General features: G+C 40.5%; 1 protein-coding gene and 1 pseudogene across 1 annotated transcript in view; one reads left to right on the forward strand and one right to left on the reverse strand.

Moving 5' to 3' along the window:
* LOC131481299 (protein eyes shut homolog) overlaps positions 1–26,462 on the forward strand; it is a 1,058,324-nt gene that overhangs the window by 981,618 nt on the left and 50,244 nt on the right. Inside the window, exons 25-27 of the mRNA XM_058669692.1 lie at positions 4,831–5,013; positions 23,119–23,285; positions 24,083–24,227. Coding sequence (XP_058525675.1) covers positions 4,831–5,013; positions 23,119–23,285; positions 24,083–24,227 — 495 coding nt within the window. The remainder of the gene's footprint in view (positions 1–4,830; positions 5,014–23,118; positions 23,286–24,082; positions 24,228–26,462) is intronic.
* LOC118758277 (cAMP-regulated phosphoprotein 19-like) lies at positions 21,487–22,346 on the reverse strand (annotated as a pseudogene).

Here is a 26,462-nt window from a genome sequence, read left to right on the forward strand (position 1 = left end):
ATCCATAGGTCAGTGAGATCAACAGCATTCCAGGACCACCACATCTACCTGGTCAGAATCCTTGGAGTATGTACCGCATACTCCAAGGTTGATATCAGGTGGCCGTTCCCCATCCTCAGGTACTGGGATGGTTGGGAAGCTGGGTATGGCTTCTCCCTTTATCTTTCCACTCCCCCTTGAAATGGGAAGAAGAAATAGAAAGTTTGAAAACAATGGTCACACCCACTTCTCCCTAACCCTAGATCCCTCCAATCCTGATCAACTATGTAGACATCATCTAAAATTAAAAAAACAAAAAAGACTTGGAAATAATGAGTTAAAAGCTATGATTCTCCAAGCCTGGTTTCTTCAAGGTTCTTCTATTTCATCTACTATGGCAGAGACGTTTTTAAAGAGAATACAGAAAACTCTTTGTGATCGGTTATCTTATCTTTGACCATTTCTCCTGATTAATTTTACTCCCTATAGTTGTCCTATCATTCAGTGGGCTCAAAATTACCAAAAGCAAAATAAATTTGCCTTGAAGTAAACCAAGACAAGGACTTAGAGTGAAAACTTTATTGTCAATAGACACTTCTCTCCATTATGTCATTCAATAAAAATAAAATATGAACTGCCTATGTAAAATTTTTTTCTAATAGCTATTTTTAAGGCAAAGGAAGCAGGTGAAATTTATTTTTACATTTTATTCAACCCAATTTTAGTACATATGAAAATATCATGAAGATATTTTGCATTATATTTTTCATTCTAAATTCATATCAGTCAGACCTAGACACAATTCAAGCATTCAATAACCAGTACTTGATGGGTAGCTATGCTGTTGCACAGGGTAGCCCTGGAGTGAATAAGGGATGCTGAGCAGGTAACAGAGCCATTCCTGGAGCAGAGTTCTTATCAATGATCATAGTTATTCTAAAACTTCAAATGTGCTTCTTTGGAATGCCACAAAATTGCCTCATTAATTCTGACTGAATAATAGATTAATAATGCATCACTATTAATTAAGCCCTTAAATATAAAGATGTTACCATTTTCAGTGAGTTACACAAAAAATTCTCTTTAATTTATAATTCTGCGTGTAACCTTATCTTATCAGAATTCTTGATCTCATCAAAGATTTCTTTGTGACAAAAAGCAGTTCAAAAAAACCTGTGATCACACGTGGGCCCGGCGGTGTGGCCTAGTGGCTAAAGTCCTCGCCTTGAAAGCCCCGGGGTCCCATATGGGCGCCAGTTCTAATCCTGGCAGCTCCACTTCCCATCCAGCTCCCTGCTTGTGGCCTGGGAAGGCAGTTGAGGACGGCTCAAAGCTTTGGGACCCTGCACCCGCGTGGGAGACCCGGAAGAAGTTCCAGGTTCCCGGCTTTGGATCGGCGAGCACCGGCCCGTTACGGCTCACTTGGGGAGTGAATCATCGGATGGAAGATCTTCCTCTCTGTCTCTCCTCCTCTCTGTTTATCCGGCTTTCCAATAATAATAAAATCTTTAAAAAAAAAAAAAACCCTGTGATTATTGTCAAACTATTCAAGGACTGAGGAGAAAAAAACCGATCACATGGCTCCTGGTTTGACCGCTATACGTTCTTCATTTCTTTGCCCTCGCTACACTTAATTCCCTCCACATTCATCCTAAACTTTCCAAGCTCCTTGAGTTCCCTGAGTTTGACATTCAGTCGTGGTTTTCTTAACTTAGAACCTGCTGTTCCCTCGACTTGTAGTGGCGTTCCTCTTCAGCCAGGTGAATTGCTGCTCTAGCAGCCAAGCCCTCAGCTGTCACTCCAGGTCCGTTGAATAAATTGACTTCACTCAGGTTCCTTGAGGGCAGGTACTGTACTTTCTCATCTTTGTGCTGTCAGCATCCAGCACAGGACCTGGGAGTACAAGCACATACATGGGAGATATGTATTAATCAGCCAAGTGTAATTGAAATCTGTAAATCAAATCCGCAGGTGTAAATTATTGTCATTCATCATTTCAAAGTCATTTAAAATCTTGAAATACGGGCTGAATTTGTAAGGAGTTATTTGAATATCCCACCCTGGACCAGGCACCATTTCTTCTTCCTCACAGCTCACGAAATTTGCGCCAGTGTAGCCACCCACCAATCAGATGTAACCTAGCATTCCACCTGAGAATCCCACCCCCAATCTTCCAGCCCCTTCCCCAACCGCACTCACTCACCAGTCATCCCTAGGCATTCACCTGCAGTCGCCAATCCCCTGGGGCCTGCCCTCAAACCGTGTGTGTGTGTGTGTGTGTGTGTGTGTGTGTGTGTGTGTGTGTGTGTGTGTCTTCTTCCAGCCTCCCTCCCCTTCCCCTTTTCCTCTTCACCTCTCCAACAGTTCTCTCCCTCTCCCTCCCTCTCTCCCTCTCCCTCCCTCCCTCTCTCTCTCTCTCTTTCTCTCTCTCCCTCTCTCTCTCTCTCCCTCTCCCCCTCCCTCCCCCCCCCTTCTTCTGGCCTCCTTTCCCTTGCTCCACCCCGTTCCTGCCCCAGTGGAATAAACCTCCTAAGATACCTCATTGCGTCTGGTGTTTTCAGCTCACGGTAAAGAACCAGGTTGCAGGAATTAGCTGCACGTAATAATATCATGATATCATATGAACTAGAACTCTGCACCTTTTTAAATAACAGAAATCAAATTAAATATTTTCCTTAATTGAAGTCTTTGATTAGATTTTGTGGTGTAGTTGGTGATTGTGACTTGTGACAGTTGTCTCTCAGTTCATTCGCCCCATGGACATTTTTGCTTTAATTTTCATCCTGGTACACAGGCAAGTGTTCTCTGTCACTGCAAGGACATTTAGGAACCAACCAATGGGGCTTGGTGGCGTGGCCTAGTGGCTAAGGTCCTCGCCTTGATCCCATATGGCCGCTGGTTCTAATCCCGGCAGCTCCACTTCCTCTCTATCCCTCCTCCTCTCAGTATATCTGACTTTGTAATAAAAATAAAATAAATCTTTAAAAAAAAAAAAAAAAAAAAAAAGGAACCAACCAATGGTACAGCTCATTGAGTAATGATATGATTCTGGTAAGAACAAGAAGATCCACCTTTGGCATGTTGGCTACCATGCAGCCAAGGCTGTGGAGTGGCCTGAGAGGGCAAGCAGGCAGCCTGCTAAGCTTGGAGGATTCGGATTCTTTCTCTCGCGGTGAGTGCAGGACTCAGAGTATTTCAGAAAGCTTCTAAAATTCCTAATTTTATAAATTCCCAGGAGGTCCAATACCTTTTAAGAAGGAAGCAATGTAAGATAACAGAAACTAGCTTGTCCCCATCAAGCAAAAATAGATCCCGGCTCCAGCTCCAGCTGAGTTTGGAACTCATGAAGGGCGCATGGAATAGCCATAAAGAGGAAAGAAATGGACCACTACAATTTCAGAATCATAATGGACAATGCAAGAGAGCTGTCCTCTTTAGTTACACAGAAGCTTTCACGCTCTGGCACAGACTTTTTACGTCAAGGTCAAGTGGGTGTTGCTAAGGATAATTCTGCCCTTTGTTTTGCCTTAAAGCTCAATAGAAGTTCTCAATAGATGGTGCATATCAATCAGTAACACATTCCTGCTACAGTCCTCATTCTACAACTTAATCTTGAATCAGTTAAGGGAAGAAATGCATCACAAAAATAGAGGGGAACCTAAAGATCAAGGAAAGAATGGAAGAAATCCTAAAACAGATCTCTTGATTAGCATAAGGTCAATGGGGGCAGCAGAGACAGAGACAGCATGAATTGTAAAAGGCCCTTTTGCAAGACGTTAGCAGGAAATTCAACTTCCAAGCTCACATTAATACTAAAAACCAACTCTGAAATGCCTGAATAGATTACAAAATTCTCAGCAGGGTCATCAGGTGTCTATGCAAAGGGAGGTGAAACTGCCTTCAGGTGGTTAGAGACATCTGCAGGGCCCTGCATGCAGCGGGAAATTTCTTGTGGCCCGTCTGCAACGGAACAGTTCTCTTCACACCATCATGTCCCCCACACCCACTGCACGTACCCCAGAACTCCTTCATCTGGGGGATCTGCCTAAAAGAGACAGGTCAGACCCTGCCATCCAAGCCTTCTGTTTCCTGTGGTCCTCTTGGTAGAGGGGAGAAAAAGACCAATTGAGGTTACTTTTGAAAGCAGAAAAATGAAAGAGAAAAGTTGGACACAAGACTGGAGGGAAAGGGAGAGAATAAATAGATAGCTAATAGCACCTCCAATTAATTATATTTTATTCACACTGGCACTTGAACTTCTGATCATTTCCAGGTTTAGAATCATTAAAACACATACATTCATTATTTAACAAGAATCCCAATAAAGTACAGAAGAACATTTCTTTTAGGCAATTATTTTTACTTAATACTCTTTTCATTCAAAACATGATGATGGAAACTGACCAATCCCCTCTCCTGCTTCTTGACTTTAATACTCTTGACCTGTGGCTTTGGCTCATATAAAAGGCCCAGGCCCAGGAAAACTGTGTGTTCCAAGCTGTGAGCTCCTCTCCAAGTCATGTTTACAAAACACCTAAGGAAACATTTTGGTTGCCAGTGATCTATTCTATTGCCCAAATTAAAGGTTTTGCCTTATTAAAAAAAACTTCAATATGGATAAATGGTATATGAGTGATGGGGTTATATACAGCATCTTAAAACACTGTACTTCCTTAGTTCAGATTTTGAAATTCCCTGTGGATTCATGTGGTTGCTCAATGCTAAGGGGCACTTAAGTATAACTAATATGATAATAAAGAGATTAGCCAGCCAAATGCAACAGCAAAATACAACTCTCCTTTTACAAATATATGAACAGGTTTCTTATAACTGGTTTGGGTTTTTCCACAGCTATTAATATCACTCAGCCAAGGTTCAGTGGCACAGATGCCCTGGGATACACTTCATTCCTGGCTTATTCATGGATTTCAGACATCAGCTTCAATTATGAATTCCGCTTGAAGTTTCAGCTGGCAAACAACCACTCAGCACTGCAAAATAACCTGATGTTTTTTACTGGACAGAAAGGCCATGGTAAGATTCATTGACCCCTCTAGGACTAGTGTGTCTTCTTTAAGAATATTTGAGCCATTCTTCAGAGACCTACTAATTGGCTGTGGATGTGGAAAACCTTTGCCTAGATGCAGCTTCCTCCTGTGTCCTGCCTCAAGCATATTCCTTATAGTCCAAAGAATTCTGCAGTTCCCTGACCCTTTCCTGAAACTCTGGCTCTTGTTTACTGGCCTGTCCTTTTCTCTGTGTCTGTTTCCATACATAAGGGCAGAAGCGAAATTGTCATAAAAAAAATGTCATTTTACAATGTGTTGTAAAATAGTAATGATGGTTGACCTCAAAGAAAACCCAGTCTAAATTAAAGGGGCAAGAATGTAAGTAGTTGGCCTGCAGCTTTCACCTCTTCTAGTTCAGTGTTACTATCTGTGAATCCAATATGTTATACCAGAAGAGAAAGGCCTTTCAGTGTCCAGTGGTTGTATTAAGCAAAGGTAAATAACATATACTGGTTTTGTTTTATACTCATTTTGTGACTGTTTCCAAATATCAAAGACATTTTTCTGGATTAATGCAAGTCTGAGGGAAGCCCACACCCCAAGTAATAGGTCATGTGTTCATCACCTAATGGGTGTCACCCCTGACTATCCTGCCTGAAATTCATTCTCCACACAGTGCACTTCAGCAAGAATAACCCTCTTTGCCTCTTTTTAAAACATTTACTATGTTAGGGGATGGCAGGGTGGTTTCAAATGTTAATCTTCTGCCTGCAGTGCCAGCATCCCAGATGGGTACCAGTTTGTGTCCTGGCTGCTCCATTCCCAACCCAGATTCCTGCTCATGTTCTAGAAAAGCTATGGAGAATGGTCCAAATCCTTAGGACCCAGCACCCACATGGAAGACCTAAAAGGAGCTCCTGGATTCAGAACAGATCAGCTCTGGCTGTTGTGGCCATTTAGGGAGTGAACCAACAGATGACATCTCTCTTTGTCTCTCTCTTTCCTCCCTTTCATTCTCTCTGTAAAGCTGTCTTTAAAATAAATAAATAAATTTTTGAAAATTCAAAAATCTCCCATCAGGTTCATTCCCTGAACACCCTTTAGAGCTGGACCAGGCCAGAGCCAGGAGCCAGGAGCTCAATTCACATCTCCCACGTAGAACTCCAACTGCTTGAGCTACCACTTGCCACCTTCCAATGTATGCTTTAGCAGGAAGCTAAACGGCATCTTAGCCAAACACCCAACCCAGTTACTTTCCTTAAAGGTTTCCTGGAGAATGTCTGACTCCTTTAAAACCCGCAGGTGACTTTCATTGCACGCAGAATGAATGCTCTTAACCACATGCTCCAAGTACCTGCAGGAGCTCATAATCTCTCTCCCTGAAGGGACTCAGGTCACTCTCCACACCTTTGTGCTGTGGATCCAGGGGTCTTCTTCTGTTGCCTTCACCGTCAAGTGCTTCCCTGCATTTTCTTTCCTCTCCTTTGACAGGAAATGACGGTAATAATGATCAAGAGAGTATTAGCAATGTAGGCCTAGACCCAATGTCAGCCACTTACAAATTAAGTACATGCAATAATTACATGTGACCATGCCTTCAGTCTTCTGAATTATTAAATGGACATTATAACAATAAAATAGAGTTGAGAGGACCAACATACCTACTAGCTATAAGAAACAAAAAACTTAGTGTTTGAATTCAGTAAACACACTAGCTTTCATTTTTGCAACTTTTCCTCTGCCACAATCGCACAAGCAGCCTTACCCTCCCCTATCTGCCTCACTCTCCACCGCAGCTTCTGATTTCTTCCCCAGCCCTTCCTCCAATTTATAATTCTTTCATTTATGTTTATAAAGTATTTTTGTCTGTGCTTACAACTGGATCGATGGCTCCAGAAATGAAATAACCCTTATTCGATGTCGTATGCCCACATTTAGCAGTGTGCCTGACCCATAATCAATACTGAGTAAATGAATAAAAGAACCACAGTAAGAACTGTCTGATGTGTAAGTCAGCAACACAGCTGCCCAAAGATGCTTTCTTTTAAAATCCTTATAAAAGGTTTATTTATTTGAAAGGCAGAGTGACACAGGGTGAGACACCTTCATCCCTCAGATAGCCACCACAGACCAGGCTGAGCCAAACCAAAGCCAGGAGCCAGGACTCCATCCAGGTTTCCCATGGTGTCAGGAACTCAAGTAATGGAGGTATTGTCTGTCAAGGAGCTGGCTCAGAAGAGTAGCCGTCTGGTGCGTGGGCACCCTAAGTGGCAACTGCACCCAGCATGCTCCAATGCCTGCGACACATTTTTTAAAAGCGTCCTTAGGGATTCCCAGTTTAAATGCTATGTCCTCCATTAGTATTTCCCCAAGGCTACTCCTGCCAAGCCTTCTGCTCATCTCTCCTTGTGCTATGCACTTGCACTTGACATTGTGTTACAAGCCTTGGTTGATACAGAAGTCTACTTTCCTCTGCTCCCTCATACAGGTGTGATATCAACTATCTCAGTATTACCCGTAATGTATTACAATGGTTTTAATAACTACCTCTTAAATGGCTTCTGGAAAACAGGGAAAGAAGAAGGATAAAAAGGAATTTCAAGTGTTAATTCCTTACTCAAAAGAGCCCTCATATTTATCAGTCATAAACTTCTCATTAAAAAACTGTAAAGTTGAGAACTGCAGAATCTTGGTCTGTTTGTTTTATTATTGGGAAGGCAGATTTACCGAGAGAAGGAACGACACAGGACAAGATCTTCCATCCACTGCTTCCCTCCCTGAAATGATCCGCAACATCTGGAGTTGAGCTGAGCTGAGCTGAAACCAAGAGTCAGGAGCTCTCCAAGTCTTCCATTTGCATACAGGGTTCCAAGGCTTTGGACTATCTTTTATTGCTTTCCCAGACCACAGGAGGAACCTGTATGGGATACTGGTGCTTGCAGGTAGAAAAGTAGCCAATTGAGCCATTGCACCAAGCCTTAAAATCATCTTCTAAACTCTATACAATCCACAAGCAGTACACTCAAGCACAGGATAAACACTGGCCTGTGAGACTGTTACCAAATAGCTCTTCAGAACCCTTTAGATAGACTCCTTCAAAATTAAAAAAATCCGTACTTTGATGTTTATGTTTGCAGCATGTTTTTATAAATGTTTATAATAAAATGTGGAGAAATGCTAAAAATGTAAAATGCAGAACAATTCCACATTATGCCACATGAGGGAGCAATAACATCAGTTTTTTCAAATGCCGACATCTCCAGTTTTTCTCCTCCATGTATATCTGTTTCAGAATCACATGAGCATGCATGATAAAACCCAGGCCTTTTTCAACCAAAAACTACAATTCTATCAAGCTTCTTAAATGCTTGTTATGCAACCAATTTTTCAAACTTTCATTTTATTTAAAAGATGGAAAGACAAGAAGAGAAAAAGAAATCATTCCCTTAAGTGCTCCTAACATCCAGAGCTGGTCCAGACCAAGCCAGGTGCCAGCAGCTTGATCTGGTTCTCCCACCTAGAAGACAGGGACCAAACAGCTTGAGCCATCCCTGCTGCCTCCCAGGATGCTCACAAGCTGGAAGCTGAAATTAGAAAAGACAGAACTGGAAAACTTGAACTTGGGTGCTCCAGTTTGGGACACGAGAGTGCTAGTGGAACCTTCCTTGGCTGCACCAAGCACCTACTCCTTTGCCAGTATTTGCCCGCAGTCACTGGGGGTCACTAGGGGTCACCTAGATTATGATACATACATAATGGGCTAACATATTACACAATATAAAGTTATCACCTTAACAGATACATATTACCTAAAAACATACCATCATTATCAATATTACTCATACAATTTGAGGTTGTCCAGTGTCTATAAGGAATGAGTCAGTTAAGTCTATGCTTCGATGTAATTACTTAGTAATGTGGGTCTGTGAGCTGCATGGTGGTTGTTACAACTTAACTCACCACTCCATACGCTGTGTTCTCCCAAAGCTGAAAATTCATTTTTGCTCAACTTTTTTCCCTTTGAACTTTCAGTGCAAATTAACCTGTCAAGTATTCTAGTTTTTAAAATATCCTCCCCTAATTTGTAGTTTTAAATTAACGTAATCATGTTGTTTCCACCTCTGCTGTCTTGCTTGGTATTTTCTTAACAATCTTCCCGGCTCTTCCTACCCCTATTCCTTTATAATGTATGTCTTGAGGTTTAGTTCTTCTAGAAACAAAAGCTTATGGAAATAGAATTAAAGGATATATATATATAGAGAGAGAGAGAGAGAGCTATAAAAAAGTGTTTTTATAGCCATATATATATATATATATATATATATATATATGGCTATAAAAAAGTGTAAATCCATAGACATATGAGGTATTCAAAAAGGCCATGGAGGGCCTGGCATAGTAGCCTAATGGCTGAAATCAGTTTACATGCGCCAGGATCCCATTTGGGTGCCAGTTCCTGTCCTGGATGCTCCACTTTCTGTCTGCTTCTCTGTTTGTGGCCTGGGAAAGCAGCTGTCGACAGCCCAAAGCCTTGGGACCATGTACCCATGTGGGACACCTAGAAGAAGCTCCTGGTTCCTGGCTTCAGATTGGCTCAGCTCCAGGCACTGCGGCCACTTGGGGAATGAACCAGTGAACAAAAGATCTTTCTCTCTGTATCTCCTTCTCTCTGTGTATCTGCATTTCCAACAAAAATAGATAAATCTTTCACAAAGCGGGAGGTTAGGGGAATGGAGATTCTTATTACCAGAAAGTTATACATCAAGTTAGGGGGAGGATTGGCAACAAAATAAATGTATTTTTCATTGCATTGTCCACATAATTTTTAAATATGCTAGTATGTCTCACTGTGTTTCGTAGAGAAATACATTGTGTTCCCTCTGTTAACCACTAGCACAGGCAGTTTTGCTCCTTCCAGAAACTCAGAAGTTGTCTACATTTCCTCCTTTCATTGATTTTGACAGATGAATAGGGGGCATCTGGGGGAAGCCTTCTTGTAAGTGTTGAAGATGCAGTTCTTAGTGGAGAGAAATGTGGGCTTTGTCCTGTCTCCGTTGTTTCCCACATGTTGGATCCAATCCCGTGGTCGGCCCATGTTATCTGCCAGTAAATTTCTCCTTTTCTAGCCTCATGACATCCGGCCTCTCTATTACAAACTATCCCAACAGCAACTGCCTTCTGTACAGTCTCCCTGCTCAGCCATGCCTTCCTCCCCTTCTACCCTCCACTTTACTACAGGGAATCATTCTGATGTTCAAGCCAAAATACATGTTGGCTGATTAACAGACATGGTCTAGCCATACCGCCTAAGCTCCTGTCATCATACGAAATGTGTTAGGACAGTCTCTGCCCATTTACACATCTGCTTTTTCTGTATTCTCCCCTGCACTCAGCAGTGTTAGCACGCATGCGCACACTGTATTATGTCACAGTTTTGTCCCCATGTGCCAGCCACACTTCATTTGTGTGCTTCCAAGACACGTCAGTGCTTTACTCCTCAGCTCAAAAGATCATTCGTCTTTAAATTGACATCCAATAATGATGTATGGTCATGTGGTGCAATGTGATAATTCCGTATGTGGGAATACTTTGTTTCAATAGAGGGAGAGTAATTAATGTTTCCATCTCTTCAAAGATGATCACTGTGTTAGAAACCTTCTAACAGTTACCCTCCAATTCTTTAGAAAATATATAATAAATTCTTAGACACCATACTAACCGTACTGCACTGTAAAGCATTAGAATCGATCTCTCCAATGTAATCATATTTTAGTGCTCATTATTCAACTCTTTGACTTCCCCTCCCCTTCCTGTCCTTTAGTGACTAGTAACCTACTCTAAACTCGTAGGAAGTCACCCTTTTCAGCCTCCATGAGCAAAAATAGCATTTACCGTCCTGTATCTGTTTTATTTCACTTAACACAACACCCTCACTTCGCTCTATCTTTCTGCAAATAACAGAATTTAATTTATTTTGTGACTGAATGGTATTCCATTCAGCATAAGTGGCTCACTTCCTTATCAACTAATCTGTTAATGGATGCAATTAATTCTATATCTTGACAATTGCAAATTATGCTGCAACAAACCATGTATCATAGGTATCTCTTGATATAATGATTTAATAACTCTACTTTAATTAAGCATTTCTTTTATATATACACTGTTTGGATTTCTGGTTATGTGGTGGCTCTGTTGTTAAGTATTTTGAGGAACTGCCACACACATTTCTGTAATGAATGGACTAATTAGTGTTCTCAACAACAGTGCAATGAGAGTTCCCCTTTTTCTACTCGCCTACTAGTATTTACATATGTTCCTTTTATTAAAGCTATCCTTTTTTAAAAAAGGTCTATTTATTTTTATATGAAAGGCTGATTATCAGAGAGGAGAGAGAGAGAATCTTCCATCTACTAGTTCACTTCGAAAATGGCCAGTGACCAGAGCTGAGCTGATCCAAAGCCAGGAACCAGAAACTTCCTACAGGTCTTCCACATAGGTGCAGGGGCCCAAGGACATGGGTCATCCTCTATTGCTTTTACACACTATAATAGGGAGCTGGATTGGAAGTGGAGCAGCCAGAACTAGAACCAGAACCCATATGGAATGCTGGTGCCAGGGGATGGAGGATTAACCTCTTGAGCCACCACCAGTCCCCATCTGTGCATTTTTAAACTAGGTTATTTTGTCTTATATTACTATATTGAAGTTATTTGTATATTCAGTATGTTAAATCATTGTTGATTGAATCACTTTCAAATATTTTTCCTGTTATGTAGACTGTCTCTTCACTCTATAGATTGACACTTTTCTTACTCAGAGCGTTTTCGCTTTGTGTACTCCAATGTTGTCTCCTTTTGCTTTATAACCTATGCTTTTGAAAGGGTCTAATAAGAAAACACCATTGCCTATACCAATATATAGAAGTGTTTATCTTACGTTCTCCTCCAATAGCTTCATTTAGGTCTTGATTCATTTTGAATTTACTTTTGCATATGATAAAATTGAGTTCATTCTTCTCCATAAGGACATCCAGTTTCCCTAGCATCATTTACTACAGGACACTGTCCTCTCTCCAGGTCATTCCTTGCTGGAGTTTTTAATACTTCCAGAATATTCTAAGAATTAATTTCACTTTGGCTTACTGGTAACAGTTAAGCTACTTTATTTTGATGTGGATCTCTTTATGAAACAGACTGAACTGCTCTTTAAATTACAATAGTGGCTATCACATACACACTTAATAGTTTTTGAATGAACAAATACAAAAACCCATGGTCCCTGTTACAGTAAAGCTCATTCAAGGGGAAGAATAACACATACTTAAATCTTGTTAATTAACCATACAAACCCGCAGCCAGTCATGTCTGGTACATGCAGCACCTACCCCTGCATGTAAAACATATATGGAACAACAAAATAGTCACTGAATTATAAGTACAAAAGTGATGGAAAACAATGAAATTCAGGAGTAGAAGCACATACAGCTACAAGAGTTAAGGAGTGCATTCTCTTGGTGCGTTTCTCATCCTTCCCTTCCAGTTTGATCCATCTTCTGCAGTAGTGCCACAGCATTCCATTCCCAGTTCTGTGCTTTATAATTTGAGCTGGATGATCTCCTGTCTGAGAGACTGAGTAAGCAGCAGTTCATTCTAGCTGAGACCCGTCATCCCAGTCACTCCACCTTGCCTGGACTGTTTCCTCTTTTCTCTCCCAGTACTACCCCACTACGATGCACCCTAGAATTCCTTTATCTCTCTTAAAGACTATATGTGAAAAGTATAAGTAGCATTTGCCTAACCCATAATTTGATGTCTGCATGCTATTTTGTACTCATGTCATTCCTTTTAATAATGTAAAACAATATTTTCATAAATCAAAAGTGTTGAATAGCAGCAATTTGATATTGTTGTCCCTCGGTGAGGTTAATCTTAGATTTCTTTAAGACAATCCATGACTTCAGCTTCTTCTCTCTCCCGAGCTGCAGCACTGACAATGTTGAGTATTTTGTGGAAAATCAATAGTTATACGTTTATTGATTCTTGTACTAACTGACTCTGTACACAGAGGCTATCCTGGTTCACTAATAATGCTATTTAAATATTGATTGATCAGATTGTAGTGGAGAAGTCAGGATCTAAATGAAAGTGGAAAGGAGACACATATCACTTTTTATCCTACCAAAAAGTAGATTAAAATCTCAACTTCAGACTATATTCAAAAATGTTTGCTTCAGTGATAAAATTTTCTAGAAAACATTACAACCTCCTGAAAATGTAATCTATGCACCTAAATGCTCTATGTGCATAGCTTTCTGTCAGTCACCAGCATGTTGGTCTTCTGTGCTGTGGTAATTATGAAAGGTTGCCTCATATTTTATTCCAAATAATTTCTTGTTTGCTTCAAGCTCTTAGTTATTAACTGTAACAAAAATAAGGGCACATAAATATGGCTTGACTTTTTTTTGCAGTTAAAAAAATGAAATAAATGTCTTCTGCAGTACAGAATAAGAAAAATGAATGGGGGAGTGTCACAGAAAAGCAATCAGTCCAGCCTGTTCTTTAGAGAACTTCTGTGCAGCTCTGCCAGAACAAGAGGCCTGATGGATGGGAGAGCATGCTGCAGCAGGTTCCTAAGCAGGACGCACTGAATTCCACAGCACTGAGGCATTTTTAGAAGCATAGTTGGCAGTGTATGCACATATTCAATATTTTTTTACAGCTAACACAAATGTTCATTTCTTTTGTAATCATATCAGGATGGGTAAAAATGTTGAGATTTTTTTCTCCTGACTTCAAACTATCATGCCTCAGTGTTCATAGAATACCTTAGGTTTGAAAGTCCAAGTTATTCAAGTTATTAAATGGTTAGTTTCTTTAAGATAATTAAGAAAGGGGTAAGAGAATGAATAGGGTAAAGGAATGCTTAAACAGAGAAATATTAGCCAGTGTGAAGCAGAGAGGGCACATTCCAGGAAATAGGAGAGGACAGAATGACAACAGAGAGGTACCTGGAGACTGACAGACACAGGAAAGCAATGAACACAATGGTGTGGTGTGTTGCAGTGACTGATATCCAAGCAGCATTCAGCAAACAGCAGTCTGAACTCCACCAGCAGCAGGAAATCCACCAGCAACCAGGTGGGAAGAGACATTGACTGGGAGCTCAGGAGGTCAACCCAGGCAAAGAATTGCACATCCTGCTGGTCTGTTTGATTTGACTGGGAGTAGAGACAGAGCGACAGGCCTCAGACAGGCAGTGTGAGAACAGGGTGGATTTCACAGCCCAGTCTGACTCCTAGAGCTGTATCGGGCACCATTTTGTTTAAGGAGGCCAAGGCAAGGGAAAGGACTGTGCATGCACTGAGCTGGGTGTGAACTCATTTCTGACTCAGTGAACTACAACAGCATAACATCCTACAGGAAGGGCCCAAGATAGGTCCATGTGGCCTTCAGACCTGATGGGCAACAGATCAAGAACTCTAATAGTGGCACATCAGGAACCATTTGTACACTGTGCCAAAGGCTTTAAGACTACAGGGAAGGGCTCTGGCTCGATGGCCTTGCAGCTAAAGTCCTCACTTTGAATGTGCGAGGATCCCATATGGGCATCAGTTATAATCACATCAGCCCCTCTTCCCACCTTGCTCCCTGCCTGTGACCTGGGAAAGTAATGGAAGATGGCCCAAAGCCTTGGGTTCCTGCACCCATGTCTGATACCTGGATGAAGCTCCAGGCTTCTAGATTAGGTTTGGCTCAGCTCCGGCAGTTGTGGACACTTGGGGAGTGAATCATTGGATGGAAGATCTTCCTTTCTCTCTCCTCCTCCTCTCTGTATATCTGATTTAACAATATAAATAAATAAATTCCAAAACAAAAGAGTACAGGGAAATAGCTGTGCATGCACTGAGCTGGGAGCGAATTCACTGAGCTCAGAGTATTGCACTGGTCCCACACAGACCCAAGCACTTGGCTCATCCTTCACAGTACTCCCAGGCATATTAACAGGGAGTTGGATTGCAAGTAGAGCAGCTAGAGACTCCAACCAGTGCCCATATGAGATGTTGGTACTGCAGGCGACAGTGTAACCTGCAATACAACAGTGCTAACCCCTTTCTTAACTATCTTTTAAAAAAAATTTACTTCTTCTTCCTCTTATTATCATTTTATGATACAGTTCCATAGGCCCTGGGATTTCCCTTACCCCTTCCCCAATCTTCTCCCTTCTCACTGACTTCCCTATATTATTACAATAGCATAGTTCTTCATAAACCATCAAATGTCCATCATTGTGGGCATGGATAATGTCAAAAAGTCCAGTATCCTATTGTCAAAATACAGTAAACAGTTTCATTGGTAGTCCATCTTTGGAAATAGAGATGCATGCTGCATTGTATCCTCACATCTGGATATGATAGTCTCCATTACACAGTTACTATACATCCCCTTCAATGAAAAGCCACAAAACAAAATCAACAGTAGGGAAAAAAAAGAAATTAGCAACATCATGAAGTTAAATAACATGCTACTGAATGACTAATGTGTTGCTGAAGAAATGAAAAGGAATATCAAGAACCTTCTTGAAGAAAATGATGCTATTGTATGATCTGTAAGTCAGTGAAGAATTTATAGAGAAGGAAGTGTTTCGAGGAGATGAAACTAAGAAAAAAACATCAAAATCCATGAGAAAATACAGTTTCTACTGATGTTTATTGGTGAGATATGTCTCCTGTATGCAACAAATAGATGGGTTTTATAAACCAGTGTACTAATCTACGACATTTGATTAATGAGTTTAAACTATTTATATGCAGGGTTATATGAATGGGTGGTAATTTGGTCCTGTCATTTTAGCGATGGATTGTTCATTGATTTAGTCTTCCGTTGTTATTTTACTGGGATGCATTTTGCATTTCCCTTTGGTTTTGGTGGGCACAATTCCTCTTCTCTGTCAAGAGAACATCTTTAAGCATCATTTGTAGGGCAGGTTTGGAAGAGGCATATTCTTTTAACTTTGCTTTACTGTGGAAGAATTTTATTTCATTTTTAAAGACAAAGGAAAGCTTTGCTGGGTACGTTATCCTGGTCTGACAATGTTTTGCTTTTAGAATCTGGAATATGTTGCTCCCTTCTCTTCTGGTCTATAGAGTTTCCTGTGAGAGGTCTCCTGTGACTTTAACTGGTATTCCTTTATATGTCAATTGATTTTTTTCACACGCACATTTCAGGATCTTTTCCTTATGATCAGTTGAAAAGAGCTTGATGATCATGAGTCTTGGTGAAGATCACTTTTGGTCAACCCTGTTGGAAGTTCCTTGCCCCTCCTGGATCTTGTTTCCCAATTCTTTCTCTAGATTAGGGAAATTTTGCCTTAATAGTTTGTTAAATACATTTTTAAACCCAGCTTCTCTTTCTGCACCTTCTGAGAGTCCCATAACTCTTATATTTGGCCTCTTAATAGTGTCTTTTAATTCTAGAATACTGTGTGTGTGTGTGTGTGTTTACATTATTATTTCTTTTCTTTATTGGGCTAGAATGCTTTTTTTTTTTTTTGTCCTGATCCAGCTCTGCTTCCAGCTTTTTGTTTGTTTCCCTCTGGTGACAGAAAATATCTTCTAATTTTGAGATTCTTTCTTCTGCTTCCTTCGTTCTATTTTGGAGACTCTCCACTGTACTTTTAGTTTGCTCTACTGTATTCTTCATTTATGATATATCAGCTTTCATTTGATTCATTCCCTGAGTTATTCCTTGAATTCCTTGAATGCCTGCTTTACATGCTTCTGGTTGTTAAGAAGCTTTATAACAAATATTTTGAAATCTGTATCGCCCAATTTCTTGATGTCTTCCTTAGTGAACTCTGAGGTTGCCAAAAGCTTTTGCTCTTTTGCAGGGGAGTCTTCAGTAATATTCATTGTGCCTCTGTCTTAGCTTGCTCTTGGTTACCTTCAGGGCTGCTTGAATCCTCCTTGTCCTAGGCTTTGGCCCACGGAGAGCTTGAAACGCGGCTTGGTGTCATTGACTGACTGCATCCCTGCTGAATAGCAAGAGGCATTATGCCTCAGATGAATATGGGTGTTTCCGCACCGAAGTGGTTGATTTGGAGAGCCCAATTTTCTTTGAGCGTTTCCCTTGATGATTTTTCTAATTGTTCCCAAAATTTCTCTGTATTGTGTTTTTGAGGGAATGAGATATGCCCAGTGTTAATCAAACAGCTACTCCAGGGTCCTCGCCCACGTCTCTGGGATTCGAATGGGATTTATGTCCCATGTTACTGTCTGAAGTTTACATTGAACATGTTCCTCTTTTCTGCTCCCCGTTTCCTCTGGGGACACCTCTTTGGCTCCTTAAAGTTTGCTGCTTACACTTGAAAGCACAGCAGGCTGGTGATTGTGCTGCAAGTTCTTTCTGGACCTCTAGCAAAGGGAGGGAGCAGTGAAGGCCATCATTTCCTCGGGCTGGGGTGTTTCCGGGGTCTGCTGTTCACAGCTCTCCACTGCTAACTGAATACTTTGCAAGTACACTAATCATTTTGGAGATACAATTCACTAGTGTGTTACTAAATATTAGTTTTCCTTTGCAGAAAATGTAACACCATGTCTGAATTAATTATTAATAGTTAAAATCTTTCAGTCTCAAACTCTCCCTCATTTGCTTTGCCACAGCCTAGTCAATTCCTTTGTTTGGCAGAATTCTGCATAATGTGTGTGACCCACTCCTGAGGCTGTCCAGCCCCTGATGTATTTTTATTGATTTGTTTCTGGTGGTAGCTTGTCCTAAAATGTATAGAAAGAAGATATTTTATGATACAGTTGTTTTGTAGTGCATGCTGTGTGTGGAATTCAGAGGAAAACCCAGGTTCAGTGAGCAACAATGCCAAAACAATGCAGGTAACTACCCATTGTTCAATTGACAGTGGTACTAGTCCTCTTGGGCCTTTTAAACTTTTGTTGCCCTAAAATTCTGTTCTATTAGGAACCATTTTCCACCTGTTTTTTTTTTTTGGGGGGAGGGGGACAGGGTTTTTTTTTTTTTACTACTTTAAACAGTTTTTAAATGAAATTCTGTATTAAAAAAAACATATATCCATAAGAAACACTTTTGCCTCATATTTCTCAAGTTTATATCCAACAGGAAGAGCTGTGCAAACCTCAAGGGGATAAGATTGGCCTAAGAGAGTAACAACCAGAGTATGGATAAGAGGAGCAGACATGTACAAGTCCATCAACTACAAACCCTTACTTTCTATTATTTAAAACTGATTGGTTTAGCAGAGAAAGAAAGAAGGAGATCTGAGGTATCTTCCATTTGATGGTTCACATTCCAACAAGTTTCTGCACAGCCAGAAATGAGCCATTCTCAAGCCAGGAACCAGAAACTCCACCCTGGTCACCCATGCATAACAGGAGCTCAGGTACCTGAGTCATCATCTGTTTCCCAGGCACCTAAGCCAGGAACTGAATCAGAGGCAGAATAGCCAAGATATGAACCAGCACTATGAAATGGAATGTAGACTTTATAAGGAGCAGCTTAACCCATGCACCACACTACCCACCACGTTCCCTTACTTTCCATGTTTATTCTACACTTGCTGCAACTATCTGTAGTGTCATCTTGGTAAATTCAAGTTTTCCCACATGTTGGTGCTTACATCTCTTAGATTCGTATGTAAAAGAGAACCAGACCTGCCACTTTTTCTAATCTCAGTTCCTTTTGCTCAAGAGATATAAAAATATGTGCCATATGTAGCCCCAGGAAATTCATTTCATTACATTGTCACATGCTCTGAGCACAGAACACATCATGGTCATAGTTGTGCATTATTCCAAGCCTGGAATAGCCATAGCTTAGAAATATCTGGCAACTCCTACTTCAGCCACTTTGCTTTTTTCTTCCACAGTATCCACGACATTATCTTTTATACTGTTTTCAGTTTTTATCATCATTTCCATATCTAACAATACCATCATTTCTTTCTTTATCCAGACGAAGTGCTGGCTTCCATTAAGGAATCACTGTTTTTCTCCATTATAAGTTCAGATGCAGTTCTGCCTGCAACCCTTCATCTTCATCCCCCATAGATTTCCTCTGTGAATTGTTGTAATGCCAAGCATGCCTTCACACAACACACCCTCTCTGAAGCCTCTGCTTAATAGTATTTGTAGAATTGAGCCATGACTTTTTTTTTCCAAAGAGAAACCACATGGTTTTTGTTTTCTGTGCATTCTAAAAGTTTTTTTTTATTCATTTAACTACTGTTCATGTAGTTATTCTTAACTACTATTCTTAACTACTATTCATGTAGAGTCATCCTCTATTGCTTCCTTCCTCCCCTTCCTACTACTTGCACAACATAATCCATCTGAATCCTTCCTTCTTAGCACCGGCTCTGAGGTAGTATCCCTAAGTATCCCTCACCTTGTCTGAAAATCTCCCTAAGCCTCGTTTCATTAAGATTCACCATCAGTTCTGCATACAAATGAGGACAGTTCCGATTTTGTTCATGAAAAAGCTCTCACTATGTCTATCACTGAATATAGACATAGTCATGTAAATGTGGAATATGACCTGCTGCTTTTTATATTAGCAGATGAAAATTTTTCCACATTTCTATTCATTGTTCTAACAGAACAGAGAATTAGAGAGTGAATTTATTTTAAAACACTTTGTAGTTATTTCAATATGCTATTGCTTATTATGTGGTATTAAGACATTCCCATTGCTAGAATAACAAGAAAATGACATAAATCATGTAAATGGATGCCAACGAATCATACCTTTATTTCACATCACTTCCAGGCTTGACTCTCCCTATTCATTTATTTGGATCACAGTAACACATTAAAGTAGTATGGACTATGCCTTTAGGAAAAAGGAAAAATTTTGATGCTTCTCTGACCCCAAACGTTAACTGGGAGCAGACATGTACTACAGAATGGGGCCAGGAGTACCTACTTCCAACACTTTGTATTAATGAAACAAGTGGGGAAAGAGAATATATGAAGCTATGGCCAGACCACAGTCAAGGGGAAATAAACATGCATTTATTGAATACCTTCTGTGTGCTAGGTCTATACTGTAGTGATACTTACTCATCAAATCTCATTTTTTTCCCTTAGAAAAATCTTAAGTGATATTATTACCTCCCTTATTCAAAAAAATTTATAAAAGCAGAAGGGAAGGAAGACAAGGAAGAAAAGAGGAAGAAAGAAAAGAGGGAGGGAGGGAGGGAGGAAGAAAAGAAGGAAAGAGGGAGGGAGGGAGGGAGGAAGGAAGGAAGGAAGGAGGGAGGGAGATGGAAGTTATTCTTGTACCATAGTAGCCCTGACAGACACAGCCCTTTCTCCTCTCTGTTTCCTTTCCTGCTGCTGACACTAAAAACCCACATAGGCACTGCTCTTAGCAGCTCCTTAAGCACATCATGTTCATCTGTGCTTTTTCTGGCTTTGTGCAGTGATATTCCTTTTGCTTCAAATGGTGTGCTTCATTGCATCTCATTCCCCCCAATTTATGCAGCAAACTCTGCCTTGTTGTTTTGTAGATTAACTCAGAAGTCAACTCAAGTATGATCTCCTTTTGAATTTCCAAACCCTCATTTTCACTCCACATTAATGACTGCTCATCTGTTCCTGCCACTCCTATCTGGCTCCCTGTGGGGCTTAAACATACTTGGTCCCTCTAGTTAGCCTGTGGAGGGACTGAAAGATAATGTAAAATATATTCTCCTCAAGTGAAGGGATGAGGAGTGACAACAAGAAAGAAAAAAGGGTCTGGTCCATCTCACTCTCCTGTAGTTTAGCCAGCAGGATGCCCACTCCATTCCAACAACCTCAATAATCTGAGATACAATTCAGCTCTCCATTAGAATTTGTCATTTTTTTCTTGTTCATGGTCCACTGACAAATCTCACAATTTTCCTCCCATAAACATCTTTCTCAATTTCTTGTATATCCAAATTGCTGCTTGAAAGAAAGTACCAAATCCCTAGTGATTGTTTTCTTTCTGCTTTTTTGTATGTGCAAAACAATTACACTCACAAAAATTGCATAAAAGTGAATTCAGGACTGAGTAAGGATGCTAATTTCAATGGTACCTGTTAGGTATTAACATCAAATAACAAACATCAGAATGTGACTTTTCTTATAACATGTACTCTTCAACTTCTGTTTTATAAGGTCCAAAAGGAAACTACAGAAGAAATCAATACGATACAGGTTATGTTAAGTAAGAGTAACATCCAACGCCATAATTAAGATGAAGTAAAAAAACGTCAAACCATTAAATCAATAAAACTTGCCACTTGTTGAAATCTATACCAGGAGTGAAATAATATATGCAATTATTTTCAAGTAAATTGTATTACTCTTACATGTATTTTTCATCAGAGCACTTTTTAATTGATCAAAAACACTACACATGCATATTTCCTTATAATAGCATCGCACACACTACCACTGCCTGAAAAACTATCAGTTTCAAATGACTTACAGGATGAAAGGAAGTTAGAGATGGAGAGGTGATATGGTAAGGAGAAATAAAATGGGAATTAGGAGATTGATGCAGTGCAACTCTTTCAAACAGCCAGCCAGCTTGCTAGCAACAAGGTCTGGTTTCCAGTGAGGAAGGTCTTGTGGAGTTGGAATGTGTTCACTCGTGACCTCTCTTTTATCTAGAGCTACCAGTAGGAAGTGGATTATTCTTCATTTTTGCTTTTGTTGTGTTGTAATCCCCAGAATCAAAGTGGTTTTGTTCTTTCTGTAATTGTTTCATTCAGAAATCTGAACTTCCAGGTTTTTGGCCCAGAGAAAGATCTTGTTTTTAATTTTGCTTCTTCAGCTTTCTCTGGAGTGGTCACTTTTTCTTCCAGTTCCTCTGCTCCACAGAGGTTGTATCCGAGACTTCCGTGCACATATGTTCATCTGCGGTACCAAGTGCTTTTTTGTTTGTTTCTCTTCTGATCCCTTCTGTTTTGGGACCCTACCTATCCTTTCAGCCTTTCTATCTTCCCAAATTTGTATTTCTCTTGGGATTTCTATCCATTGTAAATATACAACCCAGCTAACCTGCTGCAATCGTGTGGGTGGGAGGACATCCCTAGAGAGAGAGTGAGAAAAATAGAGACATTTACTGCAGGCTCCCAATATACTTGATCAATGATATGTCATGTAACACAGTCACTCTCAAAAATGACTGCATATTAAATTGTGTTAGGGAAGACACTTCCAAAAAAAAGAGATGCTTAGAGGCCATGGTAATCCCTTTAGAAAAGCAGAAGCACAGTTCAAGCATCTCAAAGTAATTTTTGCCTGCAGTTCCCCAGGGCCTTAGGAATTTCATCTTCCCACAGTCTGAACGCTCCCATTTCTACATATCTTTCCCTCTTTCACCTTGATCAGACTAATAATGGAACACAAGTTATTAGACAAGGTATCACCCTTCAAGTACAGAACGTAGCAGCTGTGCACATTCCTATTACAGCTACTGACCATCCCAGAACATTGTTAGTCCCACCAAGTCTCCAGTGGTTTTAGCTGTCTCTCTCCAAACTCCTTCCTTATTGCCATGTGTGAGCTGTCTGCCAAGAGCCGATTTTCACAGCTAACTGTCCTGCGGAAGTAATGGAAGGAGAAAGAGAAGGGGGAAAACGCAGAAACACACCACCTCTAACTGGTTGTGGGGACCACAGTCAGGAGTTTTTGCAGTAAAACAATGACAACATACTATGAACAACCATAGAAATCAGTTGTTCTCTACACTTTCTTCAATCATTGAACTTCAAAGGTGATGGCAGGTTATCTCAATCTTTTGATCTGCTTAACTCGCAGAGCCACTTCATTCCACTATAAAGTACTAATTGTAACATACAAATTAAATGGCATTCACACAAAAGGAAATTTTAATCCTGTTGAACTTTTCAAAGTATTCATCATTCCCTGGGTTGACCAGAATATTCAATGAAATGGACTACTAATGCTCAGTTCTGGGGGCCAATGACGGCAGAGAGTGCAAGTACTAACAGCCAGTAGAACTCAGAACCAAACTGGACTGTAATTCCAAATCAGATAATAAACAAAATGGATGGGACTCTTGAGTTTCTCCTCAATTAATGTTCCCTCTGTGTCTTCTCATTCCAGGGTTGGACGGAGATGACTTCCTGGCAGTGGGCTTGCTTGATGGCTGTGTGGTGTACAACTATAACCTAGGTTCTGGTTTAGCAAGTGTCAAGAGTGAGCCCCTTGATCTGAACCTTGAAATCCACACTGTCTATCTGGGCAGATCCTTCAGGAAAGGCTGGCTAAAGGTAGAGTCATTCTTCCATTTTTCTACAAACTTGCTGAGTCGTAAGATGCTGTCAGACCTGTACCAAGGTACAGAGGCAAATACCTCTTTATGTCTATGAAGTTCACAGACAGTACACTAACTAAATGGGGTCTAAAAGTTGCTTATGATGAACTTAGATGAGAAATGTGCAAGGCATTAGATAGACAAAGATAACAGAAGGGGGCTGGGAAATGTTACCTAGGAAAAAGGGATACTTGTGCACAACTTCAGGCAAATAGGAGTTAGGGGAAAGAAAGGTAGCCACTGTGAGCTTAAGGGAAAATAATTCAGTGTGGCTTTTCAGGCAGCAAGAGATGTGATTAAATGTAGAGCAGATTTACATGATCAAGATTATGTTAAAAAAAGTTTTTAGATTTTTAGAGTTAAACAGAGATACTCAAGAAGGAGGTTAAGCAGCATGGTTGAGTTCTAGTTTTTATAAATGACCTAGTGGATATATTGAGACTGGATACAAGAGGAGGCAAAGCTAGACAGAGTGCCAGCAGGATGTCAGCTTTTAATCTTTGAAGAACTGTGATTTTGATTGAAATGCAAAACCATGACTGTATATTAATATATCTGTGCTAACAGGCACCAGCAGAGAGTTGAGTGGTGTCATTTTTCCATTTCATCCAAATTCATGTCTTTGTAAATTTTTCATGCCAAGTTAATGGAAAATAATAAAAGAATATCTTAACAGCTCACCCTGGGGAATTAATTCACCGAAGAGAAGTAATTCCTTTTAAATTGATTTGAGTTTTCTTTTTATTTTTGAAGGTAGATGACCACAAAAATAAGTCCATTATCTCCCCAGGAAGACTGGTTGGACTCAATGTCTTTAGTGAGTTTTACGTAGGTGGCTACAGTGAATACCTTCCAGACCTCTTACCAAATGGAGCCTCTTTTAAAAATGGCTTTCAAGGTAAGGCACATTATAACTTTTATACCATAAATACTTGTTTCAAACAGAGAGAACAGAAAAAGTTCTTGAAGAATATACCTATGGTTCCCAAATCAGCTATGTGGACTTTTCTAATAAGACTTGATCAAAGTGTAATTTAAGTAAAAAGCATTCATCTGTCATCTATTGATCATGCATGATGTGTCTATAAGGCTTTAGGACGCTTTAAAGAAACAAAGCAAAAATTCCTGTATTTATACACTTACATTTGAGTTGGAGAGAAGAAAACCAGACAGCAAATAGTAAATGTATTCAAACACATAGTAACATATATGATAAACACTGTTGGGAAAAAAGGAAATGCAGATGAAGTATATGTGCATGTATTTGTATATGCATATGTAAATGTGTATATGTATATGAAGGAACCAGGACTGTGGGTGATTTTTATGCGAGTACACAGTGCTTTGAGTTTGGGGTATACAGCAGAGATCTCATGAGATCATGGCAAAAATTAAAAGTCTACCTAACTTTGTAATGTACTCGATATATATGACTAGAAAGACAGATTTCTGTCGACCCATTCATACTACCAAAGTGTGATCCACAGAGGCCACCCCAAACCAAAAGGATTAAATGGAGATATTGTACTTGGATGAACAATTGTACTGCCATAGTCTGTCTATACTCTGCTGGCTCTGTCATCAAACCAGAGAGGGTATACCTAAGAAGCCGTTGAACTTGACGGGACAATAAGATGCTGGACTCTATGTTTGGTATACGCTTGCAATGGGGAAATCTCAACTGAACTTGAGCTGTGGTTATGCAACAAGGTGGAGGAATCCACCATGGTGGGAGGGTTTGGGGAGGGGTGGGGAGAACCCAAGTATCTATGTAACTGTGTCACATAATACAATGTAATTACTGAAGTTAAATAATAAATAATTAAAAAAAAAAAAAGTAACATAAGCTCAGATCTTCCCCATAAGCCTGACTCACAGTGGAGGTATAAAATATGTACTTTGAATGATTATAGGAGTTATTTGGTGAAAATAAACGTTTTGAATGGTACTAGTCAAAAAGTATTTGCACCAAGATCTACTTATCTGCTGTCCCCTGCCACTCCCCCTGGTCCAGCTTCCTCCTCCATATGAAGTCAAGGAATAGGGGACAGGATAGGATGCACATCACTGTGACACAAGAGCTGCACCGTCTCAGGGACTTGCATTCTCTGTCAATCTTGTAGCATCCTTTTCTTCCCCCTCACTGACTTCTGCATATACACAAATGTTCTGAGAGTGTGGACTCTGTAATCCAACTATTGGGTATATGTCCCAGCTCTACCACCAACAAGTTTCGTGATCCTGACTAGTCACTTAAGCTGCCCATATCTCACCTGTAAAATGAAATAATAATAATAGTACTTCTCTTGTATAATTCTGCAAATGAATCAATAGAGACAGCACAAAAATAGTGCCTGGTTTAGAGTCAGTCCTCTGTTTTAGGCATGATAACATTTCTGGAGGCAAAGGTGGCATAACTGCAATCAGACTCCTCTGTTTTACTCTTTGCTACACAGAAAGTGGTTAAGAGCAGAGTATGCAATAAGGTTGTCTTCAGATGTAGATTGTAACAGCTGTGAGATTTCAGTTTATTAACCTAGCCATAAATCTGAACTTGGCACATGCATAGTTGACCTGACATAAAAACCCTACTCCTGCCCTTCTGAGCCATGTGTGAGCTGTATGTGGGTATGGACGAGCCATGGCTGGGCTGAAACATCCAACAACAAGAGTCAGAATGGGGTGAAAGCCAGCCAGGAAAAGCCACTGTTCCTGCTAGGACAGGAGGTGAACTGAGTAGGGTTGGCTCAAGAACCCCCTGGCAAGCGCAAAATCTGGCATTGGGAGGGGTTCTGATGGAGGAGCCTGGGCAACTCCTCTGGCAGGACACAGTCCCTGCAGGTAAGCGCGAGAAGCATGATTGGAAACAGCCCAGAATAGGCCATGGAAAGTTTCCCACTGGCATGCATTCGGCATGGGTCAGGAGCAGACCAGGCTGAATCAGTTCATGTCATCCTCTGGCAAATCCGATCACCAGAACAGAGTGTGGAATGGGCCGGGTTTGGTTGCGACAAAACCAGTACACATTCTGGAACGCCAGGGCGTGGTTGCCTGTACTGGATATGAATGCAACACCCATCCAGCACACGTGAGATCCAGGAAGGGAGGGGCAGAGCTGGCGGGGGGGTTAAGG

Source organism: Ochotona princeps, chromosome 1, assembly GCF_030435755.1.
Source record: "Ochotona princeps isolate mOchPri1 chromosome 1, mOchPri1.hap1, whole genome shotgun sequence".
NCBI lineage: Eukaryota > Metazoa > Chordata > Mammalia > Lagomorpha > Ochotonidae > Ochotona > Ochotona princeps.